The sequence below is a fragment of the Saccoglossus kowalevskii genome, chromosome 15, assembly GCF_978046115.1.
Source record: "Saccoglossus kowalevskii chromosome 15, keSacKowa6.1, whole genome shotgun sequence".
NCBI lineage: Eukaryota > Metazoa > Hemichordata > Enteropneusta > Harrimaniidae > Saccoglossus > Saccoglossus kowalevskii.
Genome location: NC_140655.1, coordinates 18,860,726 through 18,885,916, shown reverse-complemented (window position 1 = coordinate 18,885,916; position 25,191 = coordinate 18,860,726). Strand labels below are relative to the sequence as shown.

At 37.1% G+C, this 25,191-nt stretch overlaps 2 protein-coding genes across 2 annotated transcripts; both read right to left on the bottom strand.

Annotated features, from left to right (window-relative positions):
• LOC102800795 (uncharacterized) lies at nt 1-5,797 on the bottom strand. Its single transcript, XM_006811968.2, has 6 exons — nt 5,128-5,797; nt 4,778-4,864; nt 4,215-4,252; nt 3,727-3,898; nt 3,160-3,314; nt 1-2,205 (listed from the first exon to the last, which is right to left on the bottom strand). Exons 1-6 carry the CDS (start codon nt 5,795-5,797, stop codon nt 1,813-1,815), a joined length of 1,515 nt encoding a protein of 504 aa, XP_006812031.1. The 3' UTR covers nt 1-1,812.
• Nucleotides 5,798-18,369: 12,572 nt separating this feature from the next.
• Nucleotides 18,370-25,191, bottom strand: LOC144356672 (cyclic GMP-AMP synthase-like receptor 1). The gene is made up of 2 exons (XM_078011318.2): nt 24,578-25,191; nt 18,370-19,376 (listed from the first exon to the last, which is right to left on the bottom strand). The coding sequence occupies exons 1-2, from the start codon at nt 25,170-25,172 to the stop codon at nt 18,745-18,747; spliced, it is 1,227 nt and encodes a 408-aa protein (XP_077867444.2). The 5' UTR covers nt 25,173-25,191; the 3' UTR covers nt 18,370-18,744.

The following is a 25,191-nucleotide window of genomic DNA, read 5'->3' as shown; positions in this document are numbered from 1 at the left end:
TTATTAGAAATAAAACTAACATTTATTAGAATGGAGCTGGAATGAAGCATTCTGAATACAAATTCTGAATCTCGCGGTTTGATGATCTTGGCTGCGTGACAATATTTTATTAACTTTTATAGATACAATAATTGTCTCTTACAACAAAAAGGTAGGTAAATGGCGAGTATAATTTGGTGAGCAAATAAATCATGATGATGAGCAAAATTTCCCTTGAAACAGATAAGAGCAACATTAAATGGAGTGGGTAGATGAGTCAAATACTATTGACTACTTATATTTATAAATCAGTGAGATTTTGTTAAACGTGGTATTAAAATACATATACTATTATTATGGAAAAACGAAATGTAAACAAAAAGTTGTGGATAAATGTATACGTTGAAAGACCCCCAGCCTCCGTTTAGAAAACCTTCAATCTGGTTCAAGAAAAATAATGCGCACCGTATCCAACAAAGCAAAATATGCCACAAACAACATGTGCAAAGTTGTTGTTATAAACTGGTATTTAAAACATATATGAAAAAACTATATATCATGCTGACCAGACGTCAAACGATGGAAACACCAGCCGTCCCAAGTTCTCTTTGTCTTGCAGATAAAATCAACACCAAACTATGTACATCGTGCAACTAACCCAAAACGTCTAATAGCTCCTTTTGGAAAAACAAATTCGTTTCAGTTCTATATCACCTTGCACATTAACCAAACAGTTTTATTTCGAACTTGGTTTATTGTTTACATGTGACGTTGAAACCTCAGTCGCAAAAAATAGGTATATAATTTGACCCATGTACACGTGTACATGTTTTTTCTATAATTTGTACATATGCACATATTATTCTCTTAGCTGTTTGTTTCCATCTTTTTTGTGTGTCTTTTTTTTGTAAACAAAATTATACAAAAGTTAAACTATGACATTCAAAGAATCCGTTTATATTGAACACGACTGAAAGTTTAAAGATCTCAAGAAATATTAAAAAGCATTCTGGTCACTGGCTCGTGTGTAAGTATAATGCGTTGTCCAATTTTTAGTTTGAGATGTATTTATACGCGTTCTATGTGAATAAAAGAGAATTTATAGGTGAGCGAAGCGGGTCTTGTCATCCTGGTAACAGTGTGGTGAGTGACAACTGTGAACATTTTTCATTAACTGATCATGTACACCAGTATACATAGAATTTAATTTTTCTGTGTCAAGGGTCTTTGCTTTAACGGACGCACGTGATCCATGTGCTTCATGTGATATAGATGAACAAAGGAGTAGAGTACTGTGTCCTAGTTTTGATAGTTGTCAGTGACCAACACATTAACACATCCCTGGCGTTGAATATAGCATTGCTCGAGATAACAACGATATTCAACTAAAACCCACTGAACTGCGGTAAAACTATTCTAGCTCCCAAAGTCAAATAATGACATATGGTCGTAATTTGTGGCTCACTAATAGAACCATCTTTCTACTAGAGCTAAAATCGTCGATAGGTCTTTGAAAAACAATTCAAATTTGATTGTTTCAAATGTATTTTTTGACGATCACAGTGTTTTAACTGTTCGTCTGATTGCCAAGAAAAGCGGTCGGGTCACGAGTCAAAGGTTGTAACCTCGTTCAGGGTATTTTGTCCGTGTCAAGCGATGTGTTTATTATACAAATATTACATACGACCGATCAATTAAAATAAAGACTGATGTTAGTGGGTAAAAACCGCGTTGTATATATACGGATGCCAGTAATAAGGAAAAAACAAACAAATTATTATCCTAAAATACTGACGGTGAAAATAGTGATCGCCTTTGCGTCGCTGTCTTCAGCTACATGTGATCTATTTCGTGGTCGTCATACTCCAAATCGTATGTGAGAACGAGATCGCTGTCACTTAGCATCGAATCCGTCGTTGCGACTGACAGACGGTTACCTACGATATCACGAAACAGTGGGGCAGATTTACCACTAACTAGGCTGACGTCAGAACCAGTTTGCTCAGTTGTCAATGAAGCCGGGCGAGGTTTAAAGTCGCGAGTGTTTGATTCGAACACGGCTGGGTTGCTGTGCCATGCATGGATATATGGACAGCTTGGTTCAATATCAGCATCATCTAGATTCGTATCAGGCCTTGTCCACCTACAGGGTTCAGACACCCGCTGTGACCTACGACGAGGTGGTTTTTCCGAAATTTGTCCCAGGCTTTGTGAATTCGTTATGACCTGCGAAAAGAATACGAGTTATTATTATTAGATCTTATAGTGAAATAATAAATAAAATAAATATGAAATATTTGTAAAACATTCACCCTGGTAAACCTCCGTGAAGTCTAAAGAGTAAGCCCCCAATAAAATTGAGTCTCTATGGGTTTCTTTCAATCAATTACTTTGTGATTGGTCAAGTTGTTTTCAACCGTCATTTGAAATATACAACATTTATAAAAAATGTAAAACCATACAAAATTACGGTGGATTGAAACTCACTGGTGTATTTCCCATAGATCATATCTCAATTCCTAATCATAATAAATTCTGAGATAGTTTTGATCAAATCGAACCATGATCGAACACAACTCCGCCAATCACAAAGCGCGTGGGCACGTGCAACCTGATATAACCACAATGCACTATATTTCTGAATTGCGATATGGTTTATGGTCAAGCCTAAGTTCTATGGTGGAACTCCCGTATCAGATTGGCATTTTGTTTTTGTTTTTGTGCTTAGATGCATCGATCGGTATGGCGTGGTAAATTACAAGAAGTTACAAACAACACAACACAAAAAACACTCAATCAAAACATATTTTACATGGAAGTCGCGTTCTCTGGTCGTCAAATGGCGTAGATGAGTATAAAAAGTGTTCAAATGACAACTGTGGTTTGTTTAAGTTCTTTCGCAATTTAAAATATAGTAAATCTCTCAAAAAACGTACTACTGACAGACAAATACAGATTAAAACAATATCGAGGATTTGAACGGCTTTCTTGATAAAAAGTTGTGTTAAAGCGGGGGAGTCGTCACCTGCACATGCGTCAGATTGCCATAGCATGTCATTGTTTACAAACAAGCGTCTACCCATGAGCTTTTGCGTTTTTAGCGTGTGTTGTTATCGTCGTTTGGGACTCAATTCCCGCGCGTGCGCAGGCGACGGCCCTCACGCTTTAACCATGTATTACCTTGTTAAGGCTTCTAAGATATTCTTTTGGGTTATGGGTGTACATCGGTAGTTGAGATAAGATTTCTCGTTGGTCGTGAATCCACTTCCTGACATGTACGTAAGTACTGGGTGTCGCCACGGCAACGGTTGAAGAACGGGGTCGACTCTCAGTCTCTGAACAGAGAAATTGAAATGGTTAGGAACTGGCCATTATTTCCATCGGGGTGAACAGCTTGTTCTTTGCAGGGTGCTTTTTCTTCTTCTCCGATCCTATATAGTAGCATATAAACCCTATGTAGAAATAATGGTTGGCCCCTTGGAAATCAGATCCACTCAAATAGCCATTTATCCACAGGATGATTCCACGCATTTTTTCACATACGCTTATTGTATATAAATATTTTTCGGTATTCCTAAAAACAATACTTGTAAATGAATGGAGATAAAGCGCAAATGCTCAGAAAAAAAGATTCATATTTGTGGAAAAAATATAAATATTTGCGTAACATAATAATACAGCCAGTAGAGTCAGTAGTGTTGCCTCCACGTCATAAATGGTCTGAAACACACTTCGCCTTCGCCTCACCTACGCCTTTGCCATCGTCAGGAAATGATGGTCGACTTGCAATGTTATTATTGTCTTCACCGCGGCTGCTAACACTGGCCGTTCTCTTTATGGCGTCGCCGTCCATCTCAGCCGTCATGCTCAGCAAGGCTTCGTAATCTTTGAAGTACACGTTTAGCTTGGTAAACGATACCTGGGGAAAACGATGATTTATAAGTTACCAAGACACAGAAACAAGCTTTTAAAAAGTGTACGTGTGACATGATTGAAGTGGAAGTTTCAACAACAATACGAACACATGCCAAGGTGAAAGAAGCTATTTTTTTATTTGTGTATTTGCGTTTCACACTATAACTTAAACGTTGCCTTTTCCGCAAAGTGGTATTAAATGCTTGGCTCGACTTTCCAGTTTTGATGCGACAATCAGAACATTGTTAGGGCATTTAAATTACATGAAATCGTCAAATACAAGCGTCATTAATGACGAATAATTCATTTACATGACTCACCTGTAATTCTTCTATGCCTCTCGTAATTTCTTCCAATCCTGGAACAAAACGTGTTTATTATTTATTGATGGGTAAAACATTGTAGTGCAGTGCAGTGCAGTGTAGTGTGGTGTAGTGTAGTGTGGCGTGGTGTAGTGTAGTGTATTGTAGTGTTGTGTAATGTAGTGTAGTGTAGTGTACTGTAGCGTAGTGTAATGTATTGTAGCGTAGTGTAGTGTACTGTAGCGTAGTGTAGAGTAGTGTATTGTAGCGTAGTGTAGTGTAGCGTAGCGTAGTGTAGTTTAGCATAGTGTAGTGTAGTGTAGTGTAGTGCAGTGTAGCGTAGTGCAGTGCAGTGCAGTGCAGTGTAGTGCAGTGTAGTGCAGTGTAGTGTAGTGTAGTGTAGTGTAGTGTAGTGTAGTGTAGTGTAGTGTAGTGTAGTGTAGTGTAGTGTAGTGTAGTGTAGTGTAGTGTAGTGTAGTGTAGTGTAGTGTAGTGTAGTGTAGTGTAGTGTAATTTGACGTTAAAAGTAAAAATATACACAATAACATCGTCCCAGTGATTTGGCTTTAATGGCAACTTACCTCCTGACATTTTTTCTTCTTCCGGGGTCACTCTTGGTAACATTGCTTCCGGATCATAACTAAATTCATTTGGGGGGTCTTCTTTCACTTTAATAAAAAAAAAAACATTTTTCAGAATTTTAGAAAGATTTCGGGTATACGGTAATCACTTTTTGACAATTTTATCTAAAATGTCAATTGTCGACATTGAAGATGTAAAGCAGTGTCATGTATAGAGGGGACAGAAAACACGCGAGGCGGGCTTTTATAATTGGTAGTTTTGTTGAGACTACATGTAATATATAACTTTCTGATATGCAAAATAGATTCGAACGTGAACATTTAGAGTTATCTAAAGCTATGGCACTCACGTTTTAACAGGATTGACACTGGTCTTTCAGTCCGTTGCGGTTGGACAATGGATTTACAATGGTTTTTCATGACGTCTTCGTCATCATCATCACCATCATCACCACCATTATCATCTTCCTCATCGCTATCATCCTCCTCCGAAATGTAAGCTTCTAACATGGCTAATGGTGCCTTACGCGGGTCTCTTGGGTGGTTACGACACAGATCGGGGGTGTTAAACGGTGTGCATGTTACTATGGGCAGCGGCCTGCCTTCTGACGGAGACAGAAGTCGAATGGAGTTGCCATAGCGACACCAGATTACGAAATGTTCGCTATTTAAAAAATAATTAGAGTACTCCTGGTCTTCCTTGTCTGCAAACTTAAGTGCCCTGGCGATGGCCTGTTCACATGGTAACGGTTCTTTCCCGTACTTGTCATCCAGTATGTGATTCAGAATTCGCACCTTTCTACCGAGGGCAGACCTCCTAATGCCGGCTTTGAAACACTTTCCTTTGTGGAAGTTAATGACGTAATTACCGCCGATGTGCAGTACACACACCCTGTACTTACAAACGCGTTTCTTTTGCTTTAGCTCCACAATATCACCAGGGCGTAGGTCGTACTCTATTTGATGGATTCGCTTGAATTTCCTCGGTCCAAACAACAATGTCTTCACAATTTTTGACATTATTGCTTCAATTAACCCAATACCATCCTCGTTCAAGGCAAAATATAAACGAGTGTTACTTGCTGGCTTCTGGGTTATGATTTAAAGTTCTTTAATAAGCCCGTTTATAATTTATAATCTGAAAAATAATAAAATACAATCAGTGTCGGTTGCATACAATGAAAGGCATAAAGCTGGGGATGTTAAAACGTTTTATAAATTATATATTTTTATAAATAAAAATGACCGGTAGAATCCAGAAAGGATATAGTGACATCATCGCGAGTTCTAAATCATATTAATGAATTAGTTAAACATCGTCCAATCAGCAAGCTATTCATTTTGAATAAGTGTGCAGTCGTGCGCGTATAATGGGCGTACAATATGGAGTCACTTATTAATAAATATTTGAATATTATATAAATGTGTTAAAGCGCGGTAGTCGTCGCGCTGCGCATGTGCCGCATTTGTGTTGATAAACATTGGTTTTCCCACAATCCAATGCGCTCTTCAAATGGAAATCACAAGTATGAGGTTTGACCTGGGCGCGACTTGCACTGATTACCGCCGGTGACTCCTTCCTTCCAATAACATGAAAATGACTTAATTAAAGCTTGGAAACGTCTCAGTTCTTACTAATAAATTATTTATTATTATTATTAGTTGTCTGAGTTTTCACTGTTAGTACAAAAATTCACGCTTGTTCATTTTCAGATTTTTGAGTTTATGTCCACCCGTTATTCTATGTTCGCACAAAATTCGGCAAATTTTAAATTTGGCAGGTACTTCAGGCTGTTGAAAGCTACCTATAGGCCCCTGCCATCCGTAAATTGAAATCATTTTAGGATAATATTTGATAATCCTTTTGTCAAAATATGAGTAGAGACCAGCCACAGATTCAGTCCCCTACACATGACTAGGGCCCTCCTCTGAACGTTTTGTTACTCATCCCAGAATGCAATGCTGCACTGACGTCATTGTAAAGGTGCTCTCCTCTAACTGAACATCCTGCATCCGTCCCTGCTTACCACCCTGTTGTCTGGCTTTATTAAGTTAAATTGGCCAGTGTAAATGGTTGTGAGATAAAATTTTGCCAATTAGTAACCAATCTTGCAATTAGTCGGTATCTTAAACTATTTTTGACTCCAACGTATTTTGTGGAATAGTTGAGTCACTGTTGCCTATAAGCAGAGCCGATTATTTTACGATTCATTGTGGTACCGGCTATCCAAGTAGAACGATGTCAAGTTCAAATGTGTACGGACGGAATAATGTACAAAGCCTTCCTGTAATACCATGGCTACTAAAGAAAAATATTGTTGGATCTCTAACTATTATTTACACAACAATAATTAATTTATTTATAGTACAATATAATATTTAGGTGGTAAATAGCTATTGATCACAAATTTATAGTTATAAATATTAAAATATACTAGTAAATAATAATTTGTTGGCACGCGATTGGATGCAGCATATTTGAGTTACCAGCGTGAGACGGTCCTAAATTTGCTCCAAACCATATATCTGGCAATCGACAAAGACCCAGTCAGTTTAGAAAGAACATATTTACAACATTGTGCGTGTTATAAATTCAAGTAAATTATCATGATAAACGATAAATTATTAAATAAAATAAATCATTTTTACTGTTTAAACGTAAACGACCTACATTTAAAATTGTCACCGACCTTGCCATTAGTGTATGTACCCTGGATAGGCTGTGCCAGAGACATCATCTCTCCCTAGTGCAGAGACATAACTCTCCCTAGTGCAGCACTGTTACGGTGTCTCGAATACAGTATAAACATGTATGTCGTCACAGTGTATGTTGCAGAACTATCTACAAATATACTTCAAATACTACTAAGTACTACCAGAGGTACATTACTTGGGGTTTGCAACTACGGTGACATGATACCAAGATCCCGTTTCAGCCTCACTCTCGCATAAGCGTTACAACTCAGAAAAATGCTTATGCGCATGCCCGAGGTAACTTGGATACTAGGATGTCCACTGTCCAGGTGGATCAAAATAGCTACTCACGATATGACGGATTTTCGATGTATTACATTTTTTCACTATGAATGTGGTAATACATGTTTTATTGTTTTATAACAAACCGTCTATGTCATGTCAGAAGGTCGTATCATCAGTCTCGCTATCTATGAGATGAGACTTGAATGGGATCTTGGCATGATGTCACCATACAGTACTATGCGCGGGGGGGGGGGTCACTCAATATTAAAACCTTACACCATGTGCGTTCTTGCTAAAAAATAATAGGCCCCTAGGGCTGGCAGCACAATGACAAACCATACCCCCTATTGCGGACGCAATGTAAATTTAGTACCCAATAAAGCAGACATATTGAAGAAAAAACACCCCCTATTTCAGACATATATTGAGAACAGCCTACCTCCTATTGCCGTTTTTTTGCACTCAAGTAGAGTGTGATAATTTCAAACGAGTTACTGTGCATGCAACTTACTCCTGTTGGTGTCATTCGTTGTTTGATGAAGAAAGATCAGAACTATTGACATGATAGTGAATATGATCATTTATTTGATAGTTTAATACACAATGCACACAACTTTTACAGGATTCTTATTCCATCAGATATCATTACGCAATTTTATGTTCAGCTCCGAGTGACTTTGGCATGAATACAGGGCAGAAAAAGCAGGAGCTGAATGCGAATGAGGCAGAGGCGCGAAAGAAGTTTCGGAAGTGTGGATGACTCGGGATGACTTTCTATTTGCGGTTTATTGTAATCGACGAAACGAAATGAAACGGGATAACACACATAATGAAAATTAAACTGTAATCAGTGAAAATGGGTTTTATACCCACAATATTTACAAAATATTTGCCGAAAATAATAATATTTAATACGCATATGGCTCGTTTCGCTAATTGCAGATAATCGAAAATCTGTAATCAGCGAAACATGGGTCTGACAAGTACAATAATCACAACTGTCGGACGAAACTTGACCAGTATATTTACCTTTCAGTAGTGTATATAACTAGATGAAACATTTGCCGAAAATAGCGGGATTTTAATGAGTGAATGGTTCGTTTTGTTAATTATAGATAATTGTTTTATACACGATTGAAAGGTAAAAATACCGCTCAAGTTTCGTCCGATCGTTGCGATTATTGTACCTATAAGACCCTTGTCTCGCCGCGTGATGCAGATTTCCGATTATCTGTAATTAGCGAAACGAACCATTTACTAATTAAAATACCGTTGTTTTCGGCAAATGTTTTAGGGTGTTAAATAAACGACTGAAAGGTAAATATATTGATAGATTTGTGAACAGATTTCTTATTGATGTTATGAATTATAGAAGAGATTATGTAGATTAGATTTATTTTCTGTATTTACTTTAAGTGAAAAAATTTTCTAAAAATTTTAATTATGTGCTTTTTCCAATAATTTGATTGCAGCTCCTTATTACAAATAAATTAATAAAAATACTGGTAAAGTTTCGTCTCCGGCGGTGGTTTATTGCTTAAATATTAGTTTCAGCAAAATTTTGTAAATATTGTGCATATAAAACCCATTTTCACTGAATACAGTTTAATTTTTATTATGTGTTTTATTCCGTATCGTTTCGTTACTTCTAGTACAATAAACCTCCGTATGCTTGTGTTGTAAGTGGCGGGAATGTCCCGGTGGGAAAGGTCAGGCGGACGTTTGCGGCCTGGTCGGGGCGATGGGTCCGCTAATTCGGGGCTATGGGTGGTGTATGGGAGTGATTGTTGCAAGAGGGGGCCTACAGCGGGCGCAGCAACCCTGTGAGTTTATTTCTGGGGGCCTATTGCAGACATTAGCATTTTAAAGGGGGCCTATTTGCTTCCCGCGCGGGCCCGCTTTAGAAGGTGAAAAACACCCCGCTTTCCCGCTAAATTTGGAACGCACATGGGGTAGTAACAGCATATAGAGTGACCCCCGGGCTCTGGTGCTACCCAAACCACCCCTAAGTGTCATTATTATCCTTATTGATAACAGCGGGAAATACGTTCTTGACATATGTCATACGATAGCAGGTTTAAACGTGTGTATGTAATATGTATGTGACGCTACGTCATATTACGCTTCGTTACGTCACGTCACGCCCCGTCTCGTCACAAAACGTACCCGGCGTCTCTGACAGTCATCTTTTCACAAAGCATAGACTAAAAGAGCGCCTGAGATTCACTAGCGCGCCACCAACGAAAATACTTATTATAACACGTCCTTCACATTGCGCAGTGCAAAGTCCAGGGAAAGAGGGTGGCCTTGCATATAAGAGATGTATATGTGGGTTCCGTTTATTTTTTAGCATTTTGCAAGACTGAAAGTTTTCATTTTCAGCATCGTATTGAACCGTGAATCTTATTTTTGCGGGATTACGTAGAGTTAAACACCTTTTTGTTGCGGTCCAGTCCTGTACAACGTTTATTCTTCCCTAACGTAGAGAAACATACATTTTCATTAAAATATAGACATTGACCATTTATTTCATGCAAAGTGTTCAGAATGAAAAGATAATAAAATAAGATAAATCTGTACTTATAATGATATCAACTATATAGTGTGTTCACATCTGTGTTTGTGCACCTTTACGCCGGTGTAACTTGCAGCGGCGTAATATAAAAAAAAAGTGTGAGCACGTTAAACTGCTTTTGAAGCGATATAAGCACCAGAGAAAATAATGCGTAAAACACGGCCCAAACGCTTTCATTCAGTGACATTCTATGACGAGTTTATTAATTATTAGGTACTAGTACACAAAATATATGTCGAATTTTCAGATACATTGATTATTGTTATCTTGAGCGTTTCATGAGTATGAAAATTGAACATTTTACGTTCCCTGCGAGATCCCGCGTTATGCGTGAAATCGAACGTAAAAACAGGACGAACAAAGGTCATAGCGTCGTAGTGGCGACAAACACAGTGTGGGATTCGACAAACGCGAATGTTTTTTGGGGCTGTGTGCCATACACATTTGATGATGGTCAATTTTGATTAAGTAAGGTCATTCAAACGCAATATTCCCCTGTCAAAGATCGGCCTTCCGATGTGAGCTACGAAATAAAGAAATTCGAGTTCAAAATCAAATCTTTCGATTTTTGCGACAGACGCTCGGCGCGCGTCTTTCACGCAACCCGCGAGGTCTCGCAGTTGAACGGGAAAACATCCCTTGAACATGGCCAAAAGTGCACAAAAGATTTGGTTCAATCAAAACATTTCTTATCTGTGGGTATTTTACACCACTTGTATTGCCGGTGTGAGCTTACGCCGGCGTAATCTTTTCTAATGTAGACACGGTAAGAGTCCAAAGAGTGTAAAAACATTACGCTCATTAGCGATATGGTTTAATCTTCCCTCATTAAAAATCTCACTAATGATGTCCAGTTGGACAAAGTTCTGTCCCGTTATCGACAATCAGGCATTGTTCCACGAAGGTCGGACTTATATATAAGTCCACTTACGTTTTAGTTGCAAGAACAATAAACACCTGTTGTTATTGAATGAAAGAGGTGTATGTAAATAATTTCTGCTGCATGCTGCCAAGTGGAGACCAAGCCGTAAGTGTTGAGTTCGGATTTTAATGTCAGATATTAGACTCAAATATGACCACTTGACCTTGTAATGATGACCTCAGGTTATCCGTGGATGGGAAAACAGAGATAGATTCGATCGAGAAAAAGGTCAGGAGATTGACACGCATATATATGGAGCTGAGACGCGCGTCTTTGCCGCATTCTGGCCACGCCGTGTGGCGCGGATTGCGTTGACGGGTTTCATGTTCTCTGCACGTAATAAGCTCGGTTATTAGGCATCCTTTTTTGGGGATGCCCGGTGGCCGAGGGGAAGACGTGTAGTGGCGTGAAGCTAGGCGATTAGGTGCCGTACGCGAGCGCCGGTTCGAGTCACGCACGTAGTACGTATTTACTATAATTAGACATAGTCTTTACCTTGCCGTTTATTCGGTGTTATTTGCTTACGTCACAGCGTAAAATGTTTCCAATAGTTACGCTGTGGTACTGCGAAAACAATTCAGAAGTTTTCACATGATTAATCATTGGGGTCATTACAACACTATATACATGTAAGATCGCGGTTTCCGATGTTCGCAATGTAGATTTATACTTGCCTCGCACCAAGGTGAATAGTGAAAATGAATCTCTTACTCAACCGACCATGGTGCGAATAGTAGAAATAAGATATATATAGAAGTTTATATATAACACCGCGGTAAAAATATAACCATCGCTTTTTTTTCAAAAAACAAACAAACACCAACGCGGAATGTAGTACGATACTGATTCAGCCAAGGGGTAAGATAAATAATAGTAGTATATTATAACCCCGTGCTCTGTAATTCAAAATATTGTGTGTGTGTGGGGGGGGGGGAGGTAATAACTGGTTCTGGCTACCAAATGAATTTAGATATTGAGTGTGAATCGATTTCTATAATCCCGGGTATCATATTTCGAATTCATCTAGAGTTCTTGTTCGCTCTGCTTCGGCTGGATTTTTAGTATTTCATTTTGTACTTATATGTTGCCCTCTATGATATTTAATTGGGACGTCGAGTAATACGAGAAAGCTGCTCGCCAGGGCCGCTGCGGAGTCCGAGTAGCACAACATGGAGTTTTGACTCGAGTGTGTATCAGTTTGTCAGAGAGCAAAGACATTTATACTTTCACTTCGCCAAAACACGTCTGTAATATGCACAGTGTTGAAATGCAAACGTGGACATTCTCATTTGTTTAGCACAGTTCATCTATACAAAGAAGCTGTGCACCTCATCCAAAATCAAACTAGTTTTCCTATGCCTCCCGGGATCTGAAATACTAGATATATAATAATAATAATAATAATAATAATAATAATAATAATAATAATAATAATAATAATAATAATAATAATAATAATAATAATAATAATAATAGCCACAATAATATTGTATTGTAATATCGTCTCAGGCTGAAGGACAAATTAACAAGTACAGAGTGTGACCATGGATGGTGACTAAGGGAATAGAGTATTAGTTCGAACACAGTCCCTCCTGGATAGAGGGTTAGAAGAAGAAGAATCGATCTGAGGTCACTTTTAGGTCACCAACAGATCAACAATGCCACCATTGTAGCGTTATTAACAATAATCTCCTTTGTTTAAACAAAGTATTTTCTGGTGTCTATAGTTTAAAAATAATTCTTTCTTTCGAAAAGAGAAATCAAAATGGTTTGCAGATCGTCGTCTGGTAACATGAAATCGCGGCAACGCACGCAGCGACTATAGTTGCAAAACAGGTGCCGATTTGTTTGCTTTCAACAATGTCACTCTCTTTATGTGATTGGCATTACATCAGTAGTCAACTAATACTTTTAATACGTGATACGTGAAGTTACAATGGAAACGCTAAAATGTGGAACCAGATCAAGAAAACTTCCTGTGACCCTTATACCGCAGTTTTAGGTTAGGTAAAGATCGTTCTGTATTTGTGTTTGTCCTTTATTTAGTAGCCTGGTTGCTTTCCTGTTGGTTCGTGGGACCGCGAGAAAAGAGAACTCACGAAACACCGACTATTTACGAAATCGTGTTAGACTTCCTGTACAACTAAGTATCCGTATCCATGGCGATAGCCTCTGGTTGAAACTGGGGAATGAACATAAAAGTCAAGTCACGCGCACCTCAGATATGCAGATAATTATAAATGCAATCAGTTTAATCAGAGCGTATACACTTATATAAATGTGACAGAAAAATTCTCTGACGGACAGTGACTGAAGGTCGTCATGTCTAATCACCAAATCAAACGTCAAGTTCATTGCTGTGATCACTCGATCACTCAAGGCCACTTTATTTTATGAGACCTTCTAAATTTGATAACAGGATTCTGCATTATTTTCACTGAATCATTCCTTCAGCGAAAATAGTGAAAATTAGTTTTTACAGTACCCCTTAGTGGACGATTAATAATAATCTAAGTACAGCGACACGCAGACGGTAAACATGGTGGGCGACAGTGTTATACTTACTGCTCTTATAATAAATACATTCAAACTAAGTAATTTAAACAGTTTGTCAGTATTTTCAGTTTAATGTCGCATGATAATAAGGACGATTGAAGTGGAGTATTAATAAAAACGTTTTTAAAAAATGCGCGTTTTCTAAATTTCTGTTCTGTTCTGTTCACTATTTGGACGCGGGAATCATATCGGGACAAAGTTCAGAGTGTTGTCAACGCAGCCAGCTACATACACTGACATTTGACCCCGATTATGAATGACGATTTATACACGTCTAGGCTGCTTTCGTTGATTTTTATGACCAAAAATATAATTGCAGTTATAAAACTGATAAAAAAATACGACGAATTTTGATATACGGATTATATACAAGTCTACATCCTAGCACCAATCCCATAAGTGATTCTAAACAACAAGAATGAGAGACATTACTTTGATGTAAGAGGGTTCCCGCAGTTAGATTTAAGGATAAAGTTGATCCTTATATTGATATTAGATTAGCTATACAAATTCTATATTTAGCTCCAGGATCTGGGCGGATGGGACACTTCCAGTCGCAGAAGGCACGTATCTGGCGAGGACGCATTTAATACAAAGGAAGTTTTTATATAAATTTGTAATTTGGTGTATTCACCCTGAACGAAATATATATGGGATCGCCGTCACGACCAGTAATATTTTGAGAAGTTATGGGAGAAATAGTTAAAGCGAGTTGTCATACGAAGGAGTGTCAAGCTGTCGGGTTAAGTCAATATGAACTGACTTTGTTTCGACCGCCTCTGGACCCATTTTACTAAATAAGTACGACTTTTTGCCTTGTCTATAAACCTGTTTATCGATTAAGAATTCAATTAGTGTGTGTATTGAACTCGATACAATCGTTAACTCACCCATTTGGACGCTATGACGCGGAGTGAAATCGACAACAGTCAGAACTCGGTGCGCCGTGTAGAGAAAGAATAATAGCATTATTATAATATTTAACCTACCTAATGACGTCACCGTTAGTGGCACTAAACTCTCGTCTTACTTCTATTACGGAACGTAAGCACTGGTAAAAAATAATCCTTTGATTGTTGCACTTGACTTTGAGGACAGTTTTGTCGCCTTATTCAACTTTGCTTCGCTCTCCAGCTATGTGTACGCACGCGTTAACAAAAAATAATAGGAAACTAGCCAGACCGCCTAGGTTAATGTTTAAACATTTACATGACCACTTAGGATGGTAGGATAAATACTGATACATTATTGGATCATTGCTCGCTTAGGGTGGCCGTATTATGCTTCGGCCGCAAAGTGAGTCAGCAAAGTGGTTAGTTACGAAAAAACAACAACAACGTTTCGACCAAAATATGTTTTGCCATCATGTACAGAAATGTACACTGGTTGAGAACTTATTATTAAAGGAATAATTAAATATATTGAACAGTGTTCTTAAAGGTTCTAAGTACTATATTCGATGCAACAATGCCCTTATGCCCTTAAGTGTTTGTTTTCTAAACAGACAAATGACACAAATATATTTGTTATTATTTACAATAGTTATTGTACAACCAGTTGACTTATTTTTGGTAAATGAGCTTTCTAAACCTTTGATGGCAAATAAGCTGGCCTTAGCTAGCTACATTTTAAGATTTGGCAAGACGACGTTATACTTGAATATACTGCTTCTGTCTATTTTTTAACGAAAAATCGTTATGATGGTCACAGGTCAAAAGAATGTCAAACTTTCTTAACATTTTCTATTCTATGAATTACACCCCAGTCAGCTAACATTAGAGTTAGTGAACGTTGTTATATACGCACTGCGCCCTCTAGCGACCACGCATTTCTATGGCAAACATGTCAGGTTGAGAAGCCATTCGCTAGTTATAGTACATGTATAGCAAATTCCCACTATCTTTTTATTGGCAGACGTCCACGGACCAACATAACATCGAGACTATGATCGGTGGCGTTGGATTTTAAGTTCGCTAGAGGGCGCAACGTAAGGGAACGTCGTAGATAATAGTTTTCACGCAATAAAATAATTAAAAAATAGCATAGTACGAAGAAGTGTTATGAATGTTGAAATTGAAATGGTGGCGTGATTACTTCACTATATTCGCGGTTTGGCTTATGCCTGCTACCATAAATAGAATGTTACTTGGGCATAGGACAAGACATCACAAATTGTCGTTCACCCTCTATCTGATTTGTGTTTCAGAGAATACAAAGTCCTTTTTTGAGTATTGGCGTCCCATTTCAATTCCCAGAGATGGTTAGTTAGCTAATTGCCGGAATTCAATAGTTTTATGGTTTGTCAAGTATCTTTCCATCAACCTTTTTCTCCTATTGTCACCATATACTTCATTTTACAAATGTGCTAAAAATGCATTTTTTTTAGTTTTCCACCAACTTCACTGATGTTATTGATTCATGTGAATCTATTAGTTTCCGATGATTTGCATCATTAAAATTTGATTTCATTTTCATGAAATATTTGTTCTCCAGGTTTTTGGTAACCAAGAATGTGCCATCATAGGAGTTTGTACTGAAGTTTGCTATTCTGTTTATACTAGTATATTTAATTGCTTGTTTTTAAATGAATTAAATGATGATATCGACCCATAGCAATTTTAGGTGTATTTTTTGATATATTCTGAAGAAAGCGACAAAATTAGAGATGTGTATTGCCATACGCTGTAAAATGCCTTTCTTAGATCTACAACCTGCACAGTCAAACTTTACTTGCATTTCTTGTTTGTTCGTTGGCATTTACACAAGACTCTCAATATTCGCCAGAATTGTGTGGAATTTTCTATTGAGTTTCCCAATTTGTTTATACAATATAGAAAATGGTAGTAGGTAATCACAGTTCTTGGTAATTATTCAATATAACTTGATTATATATATTAATAAAGAAACTTTAATAACACAATTTTAATAAGCATCGGCGAGGGATTGTAACAGAGTCCAATGACTCGGAAATAATACAGGTTTTACGCTACTATTTGAACTTGTCTCAAAACTATTGCGAGTCCTCTATTTTGAAAACAACTTGCAGACCAACTAGTTTTGAACTTACTGATTGGCACATCAATGCGGCAACGTCGTCACCTGCGCATACGTGGGAATTGAGACAAAAGCGGCGATAACAACACACGCTAAAAACGCAAAGGCTCATGGATAGACGCTTGTTTGTAAACAATGACACGCTATGGCCATCTGACACATGCGCAGGTGACGACTCTCCCGCTTTAAGTAGTGAATACCCAGTTGTGTCAAACACCAGTCATGGTGTTGCTCAATAGACCTAGTTTTCAATAGCTGTGATATTCTGTCATTGGGGGAGGCCTGGTTCACTAAGGGAATAGAAATATTAAATCTTTATCTACAATTTTTTTAAAAAAATTTCTAGGTCTTCTTAGTTTACTAACTACCACAAAACCAATAATCCTTGTAAATCTGGATATACTTTTTCAAACAATTCTTTTTCAAGACATGTAACCAAAAAGAATTTATGTCCATTTGGTCCATATGACTTGTATTCACTTTGAACAAATGTACATCTTTTTCATGTTAAAACACAAACATGAGACAATGTAATTATTTACAATTGAAATCTAAAATGATGGCGATTGTCTTATCAGAAAGGATGAGTTGCACAGATCTACACATACACAAATATACATTATCAAGTTTTAACTCGGTAATTCCTGGAATGACTGGACCATATCTATATTTAGTGCATATTTCAGTCAGTTGAAAACTGGAATTTAAGTTCATGTTTGTTATTTGGAGAATGTATTGGGTTATCAAGACAAGTCTTGCACATGTGGCTACCACTGTCCTTGAATTATACTTTTCCTGGAGGGGAGAGAGGGAAGGTGGATTGTAAAATTGTGATATTTTGTATAGTTTGTTATATTTATTTTACATGAGAATTTTATTTACGAAATTTCATTTATGAGAGAGGAAAAGGAACTGAATGTTTAACAAAAGGATTATGTTTACTGTTTTAATAGACCATTTTCCGTTCACTGCGAGATCATGCGTTATGCGTGAAACTGAACGTGAAAATAAGGGCAAAGAAAGGTCACAGCGTTGTAGTGGCGACAAACTTTGCATGGGATTCGACAAACACTAAAGTATTTTGGGGAGATATTCAATTTCCATGCTTGATAATGTGCTGTACACATTTAATGATTGTCAATTTCCATGAAGTAATGATATTCGAGCGCAATATTCACTTGTCAAAGATTGGCCTTTTGATGTGAAATACGAAATAAAGAAATTTGAATTCAAAATCAAATCGTTTGATTTTTGCGGCAGATGTTTGGTGCGTGTCTTTCACGCAACTCGTAGTATTTCGCAGTTGAACGGAAAATCACTTATTATTTTACATCAACTAAGACGATAAACAATGAATATACAACACCTTCAAAAAAATTATTTTTCAAAAAATTCAATCTGAACTATTAATATTATATACAAAATTATACTATCACTATTGTGAGTAGACATGTTACATAACTACCATGGTTACCGAATAAGTTTCAAAATCAGTACAAAATAACGTTTTATCAACTATCTTATAAATAAACTTTTAATTTACAGTTTGTACAAGCTTGTAAAAGACAAAAAAATAGCTTACAAGATTATGTTCAGTACTTTTCATAATCTATACGAATACATTGAATATATGAACACCAGTCCTTTAAAAATTACTAGTATGTACTTGCAATTTGAAATGGCCATAACACCCACCTCTTCCCATGCCAATGCATTGACCATCATAGTGCAGTATGGCACCCCTAACTTAATGGAGTAAGAGTCTGCTCTACATCCCACCCAGTATAAGTGGGGGACCCTCATTTTAGAACTAGAAGAAAAGCCATTTGTGTTGAAGATGTACAGAATGGATTATCGCTTTCTCATTAAGCCGCCTGTACACTACTTAAGAAATTTAGATTTCATTGGCCGAGAAACAATATCATAGAGGACAGCTTGCAAGTGTCTTGCAACCTGGCGTAATTCATCCGGCCTATAATCACCCAAGACATTAGTTTCTGACAAAAAGAAATGAGAACACTGAGAAGTAGCTAGACAATCCAAAAGAGATTCAAAGAGGTCAATAAACGCGTAGCATATTTTATCAATAGTCCATGTATAATCATGAGGATGTTGTGTGCACTGTTGTAAAAACACAGTTTGGATTATACGAGCGTTTATCGGAAAGAAAGCATCAACGTTTTCCTCGCACATGGTTTTCATGATTTGGTACACTAATACTCTGCATGTGTTAGGCTGCCCTCTATCAGCTGATTTAGCTAACTCCACCTCCTTGGCTAAATAAAAACAACACCACAGCCGAGTCTTGTCATTATCTCCCGGAGCTTCACTTGGAAATATGTAGAAATGATTTTTGATAGAGTCAATTTTATCCTTGGATAGCCAGCTATTCTGTTGACTTCTTCCTCCCCAGGTTTTTGCACTGTCAGGAAAGTCAGGAAATTTTAAGGATGGAACAAGATGAACATGGAATGTTTCGCCTTCCATTGATATCGTCAGCTTGACTGTAGGACCTGTGTGTAAACAAAACAACACAACATAACTTATAAATTATTCATACAATTCATCTCTGTATACAATTGCTATGTTCACACGGCAGCATTCTATCGCAGCCGAACTACTGCTCCTCCCACTGATTAACAGGAGATTATCTCCAATGCGTTCATACGGTCGGGAGCCGAACGAGAGCCGAGATCTGCCAGAGTTTGATTCAGTTCGATCAGAGCCAAACAGAACAGTGCCCTCGAATAATGAGTATGAAAAAACTGTACTGAAATCGATTTTGGTGTTGTGTTGTTTATGTACATGGCACAATGCTGATGGGCTGGGAGAAAAAAAAAAGTTGCGGGTCTGAGCATGGAGGTAGAAAAGACAATGCACTAGTGTTATTATTTAGGTACATATGCTAGTACCTCGAATAAACAGGAAACCCTGGTAGCTAAAATGTGTTACAATCTATTATTTATTGTCATGCAAAATTACCATTTTGAATTATTCAAATGTTAGTGATATCTAAACTACTAGTACTATGAAGAATCACAGTCCCTCTATCCTCTCTACATATCATAGAGGGACTGCGGAAGAATCTAAACATACTAGATCGCTTCTAAGATTTTTTCTTTGGTGTCTTTAAAAAATTTCCGTTCAGTCGTTCTTTCAAGTTTTTGTTGCATAATGTCGTACACCATTTTTTCCGTTTTCCTTTGAGCTATCAATCTATCGCAGTGGCAGTAATTCTTTGCTCTGCCAAGTGTATATTAGGGCGCGTACCTCTTCTTCAAGCAGGAAATTGCGTGAAATTACGAAATATGTTGTCTCCGCCATAATTGAAATGATAGCCTAGGTTACGTGAAAACGACGATTGAGGGCGTGATTTCGGCTCCGATAGTTGGGCCTTGATGCGTTCGGAGCCATGTCGGGACTAAACCCTATACGAGTTCAACCCTGAGGGTTTAGTGGAGCTGAACTTGGGTGGAGCCGAACTTGGTTCGAGCCGAACGCGTTCACACGGCCATTTTTGCTGGCTCGAGCCATAGGGCTCCGATAAAATGCTGTTGTGTGAACATAGCAAATACATTCCTGTTTGGTGATAAATTAAAAGGCAGTGGTTGCTGTGCCATGTGCAAGATATGCGACTAATATGAACAAAGATGCCAACTTTGATTATTGCACAAGCCAACGAGTAACTGAGACGTTACAAAGCTTCAACTATGTAATTTCTTTGGTGATTGGATGGTATCGAAGGAGTCACCGGTGGTAAATAGCTCGTGTGGCAACCTGGTCATAACTCATACTTGTGGTTTCCAAAAATCAATATTCATCAACACAAATGTTGCACATGTGTGGCACGAAGACCACCGAAATCAATACTAGGATATAATTTTATTTTAATGTGCTGTGCAAAACTACATTCTAATATCCATCATAACATAACTGAACAAAAAATACAAAAAGGTTACTGTACTATGTTTGCTCTATTTCAAGTGCTTCTATAATAAAAACACACTTAAAGGACGATGTTCGTCACACCATGTATGTGCAACATTTGGGCTGATAAAAATTGATTTTCCCACAATCCAATGCAAATGCAAAAATCCTGAGTACATGTTTTAACCTGGGTGCATAATACACTAATTACCGCCGATAACTACTTTGATACCATCCAATCACCAAAATAAATTACTTAATTAAAACTTGGTAGCGTCTCAATTTGTACTCAGTTGGTCTCAGTACTAATAACTGTGGTATTCGTTATTCTGCGAAACAGTCATAGCAGCCATCTTTGTTCATATGAGCCCCATATCTCGTGCATGCGTGGCACGACCACTGTCCTTTATGGATAAGGCCAGACTTTTTTATTCCTTGTTTCGCGAGTTTTTAAAAGGCAATTTTTTTGAGGAGGTTGAAAGAAAAAATCAAAGAAAGCTTAGAAAGAACTCCCGTGTGCTGAGAGTTTTGGAGACGCATTAAAAATTAATTCAAAATTACTTATACTTGAGATATTGATGGAATAGCTGAAATCTAATTATGCAAATAAGGTAACTAATATGAACAGATTTAAGTGTAAAACTAATAAGGTCTGCACAATGTACCAAGTTTCATTGAAATGTGATTAGAACCAAAAAAATATTAATTATTATGCTAATTAGAGAATTAATATGAACAGATTTTAACCCAAAATTAATCAGACTGTCTATTGTCCTAGAGCATTTATGTACCAAGTTTTATTCAAATGTGATGATCAATACTTGAGATATCAGTATTAATTAATTATGTTAATTAGGTGATTAAGAAGCATAAATATTTCCCAAAAACTAATATGGTGCATAGTCTTAGGTTCATTGAAATGTGATGGGTACTCTTTAAAAGTTTCATTGAAATCCAATGAGTGTTTTTTAGACATCATAGCACAGCAAAAAATTAACTAATTATGCAAATTAGGTAATTAATAGGCACAATTATTTATCCCAAAATTAATTAGGTCTCTGCATAGTCCTAGAATATCTATGTCGCAAGTCTCATTGAAATGTGATGATTAGTACTTGAGATATCAGGTGAAAAGCTGAAAATTAACTAATTATGCTAATAAGGTGATTAATATGCACAAATATTTACCCAAAAACTAATTAGGTCTCTGCACAGTCCTCAAGTAACTATGTACCAAGTTTCATTGAAACGTGATCATTACTACTCGAAATATCAAAAGCTGAAAATTAATTAGTTATGCAAATTAGGTAATTAATATGTACTAATATTAATATATTACCCTAAAAACTGTCAGGTAAGTGCAGTGTCATATGACACCTATGTACCAAGTTTTATTGAAATGCTATGATTAGTACTTGAGATATCAGTGGAAAAACCGAAAATTTATTAATCATTATGTAAATTAGGTAATTAATAATATTAACAGATTTTTACCCCAAACTAATCAAATCTGCGCATTAGTTCAGAGCATCCATGTGCCAAGTTTCATTGAAATCCAATGAGTGGTTCTTCAAAAATCAGTGGAACAGTCATAGAACAGCTTAAAATCAGTTAATTATCATGCAAATTAGGTAATTAATATTCATAGATTTTTACCCAAAACCAATTAAATCTGCGCACTAGTTCAGAGCATCCATGTGCCAAATTTCATCAAAATCTAATGAGTGGTTCTTCAGATATCAGTGGAACAGTCTTGGAACAGCTAAAAATCAGCTAATTATCATGCAAATTAGGTAATTAATATTCATAGATTTTTACCAAAACCTAATCAACTCTGCGCATTATCCCAGAGCATCTATGTACCAAATTTCACCAAAATGTGATTAGTGGTTCTTGAGATAATGGTGGAACAAAAAAAGTGACATACATACATACATACAGACAGGGTAACTGCAAAGACTCCCTTTTGTGCTTCGCACATGGGAGTCAATAAAATTAAGTTTTCCATTAGATTTGTGTGATTCTCAAAGAATTGTAAGTGAGATCATTGATCAGAGAAAAGAAATGAAATAACATTTTATTCCATGTATAACCTTGTTTCTCATCTGCGCTAGACTTCGGTACTTTGATCATGATACTCCCACGAAAATGCAACTTGGGTTTGTTATGCGGCGAGCGGTAAAAAAATGAAGATAAAAGTAATATTTTTTTAGCATTTTTTGCGCTTACAAGTCGGCGGGCGCGAGAAATTACGCTGAAATACAATTATATTTTTATTCATTTTCGGCTCCTGTTCATTCGACAGGTTCACGAAACAAGGGATAATAAAAGTCTGGCCTAAGTGCAGATAGATACGGGTAGTAAACAATGTGCAAATTTTAATAGCAATGCAAATTCCATTACATAAATGACAAATAAAAATTGGGGTACCACAAACTTGTAATATTAATCCCTACTTCAAGCTGGCAGCTATTTTGGATTAGAAATTGGCAAAATACATAATTCAAAAACAGCTAAAAAAATAATTGAGCAAAGCTTCAGGAAATTTCTGTCCCAAAAATGTTGTTTGCCATGACCATTCTAAAACAAAGAATCCAGTTATTGTTTACCAGATATCACTCACATTGCATCAATAATGATGACATCATTCACATTGCATCAATAATGATGACATCACTCACATTGCAACAAGAATGACATAAATTATATTGCATAAATAATGACATCACCCACATTGCAGCAAGAATGATGACATCACTCACATTGCATAAATAATGATGACATCACTCACAAAGCAACAAGAATGACAAATTATATTGCATAAATAATGATGACATCACCCACATTGCAACAAGAATGATGACATCTCTCACATTGCATAAATAATGATGACATCACTCACATTGCTTTAAAATGATGACATAACTTTTGTAATTGTTCAGCTAAATGCGTGCATTGACGAACATTAATGACACACACTTGATATACCAGTGACTGTGTCACCCTGATACTACCCGGTATCTTTTCTGGTGGTGTTCGCCGATGTCTGGTGGTTGAAAATTTCGACAGTTTTGGGTGCCAAACCCATGCACTGACAATAGTACCATTGAATAATGCAATCGTTATTATTAAGTCTCATCACCATTACAAATACAAAAAGATTTACGATAGTTCATCAGTTCTTCTTCAATCGATGTTATATCTGCTAACTTTTCATTAAAGTTCGCCAAGATCTCCGAAAACAACAGCATTCAAACTAGACACCATTTTCAGTATTGCACATGCGAGGTTCGTCTATTGCTTCCAAACATGCTCTGAATATTACCGAATGCTCAAGATTAGCGTAACCCATTGTAAGAATGTGCTAAGAGCTAACAAGAACCAATGTTTGTGAATAAAAATTGACAAACGATCATAGGGTAAAGCTAAAACAATAGCGTCGTGGCTCCTTTCATTAGTACCTTCCATGTTCTAATTGACAAGAAATAAACCACTCACACATTTGAGTCATTCTGTATTATAATTATTTCCGTGTTATTTTTTTCCGTTTCAAATAGCCACCTATTAAAAAATCACTTTAATAATTCAACAAATCGAAACAAAATACTAGTATGCATAATTTTTCTTCAAGCGATTCAACCACCTTTAAACTGCCTCTAAATCAAACATTACCAGTATTAGTTTTGGATGTCAATATTGGATGTCAAAACTGAACCATGGCAAGGGGTTTGTATAATAATAATAATAATAATAGTTTATTACGCAACTGTAATCTGTAATAACTCACCAAATATATCTACACTCACTTCATACACCGTTGGTATTCGCTCCCACAAACATTCTTCATCCAATTTATCAACTGCTTGTTCAACTAACTGGCAGAATTTCTTCAGCACTTTTTGAGGTGACAAGTACCTTTCACATGGAAAGTATTGGGTCGAATCTACCGCCACATTGTCGGGACTCAACAAACCGTGGACAAAGGTCAAGTTAGGGTCAGTTGCAACATATCCAAATCCAGAAACACCGGATAGGTATGGGTTCTCGCACCGATTACTGTCGATGAACACAGCGGATGCGTGATCCCTACAATCGGGGGGAATTTTGGGGGACAAAAGATTGTCCAAGTTGACCAGCAAATCGAAGTTCCATCCACCTGTCTTCATCAAGCCAACATAGCAACCGTTGGGTTTAACTTTTTCACAGTGGAAGCGATCATCTTGGTTGTACACCTCTTCTAGTATTGGATTCACAACCCGATTAATGATAAACTGTTGCGCTTTCTTTCCCTTCTTCTCATTCGGAGTGACGATCTCGTCAGCAAATCGACACAGTGCCTTGTTTAACTTTTCCATGTCAAATTTCTTTTTCGACGACGCCATCTTTGTTTTTCTGTGTTTG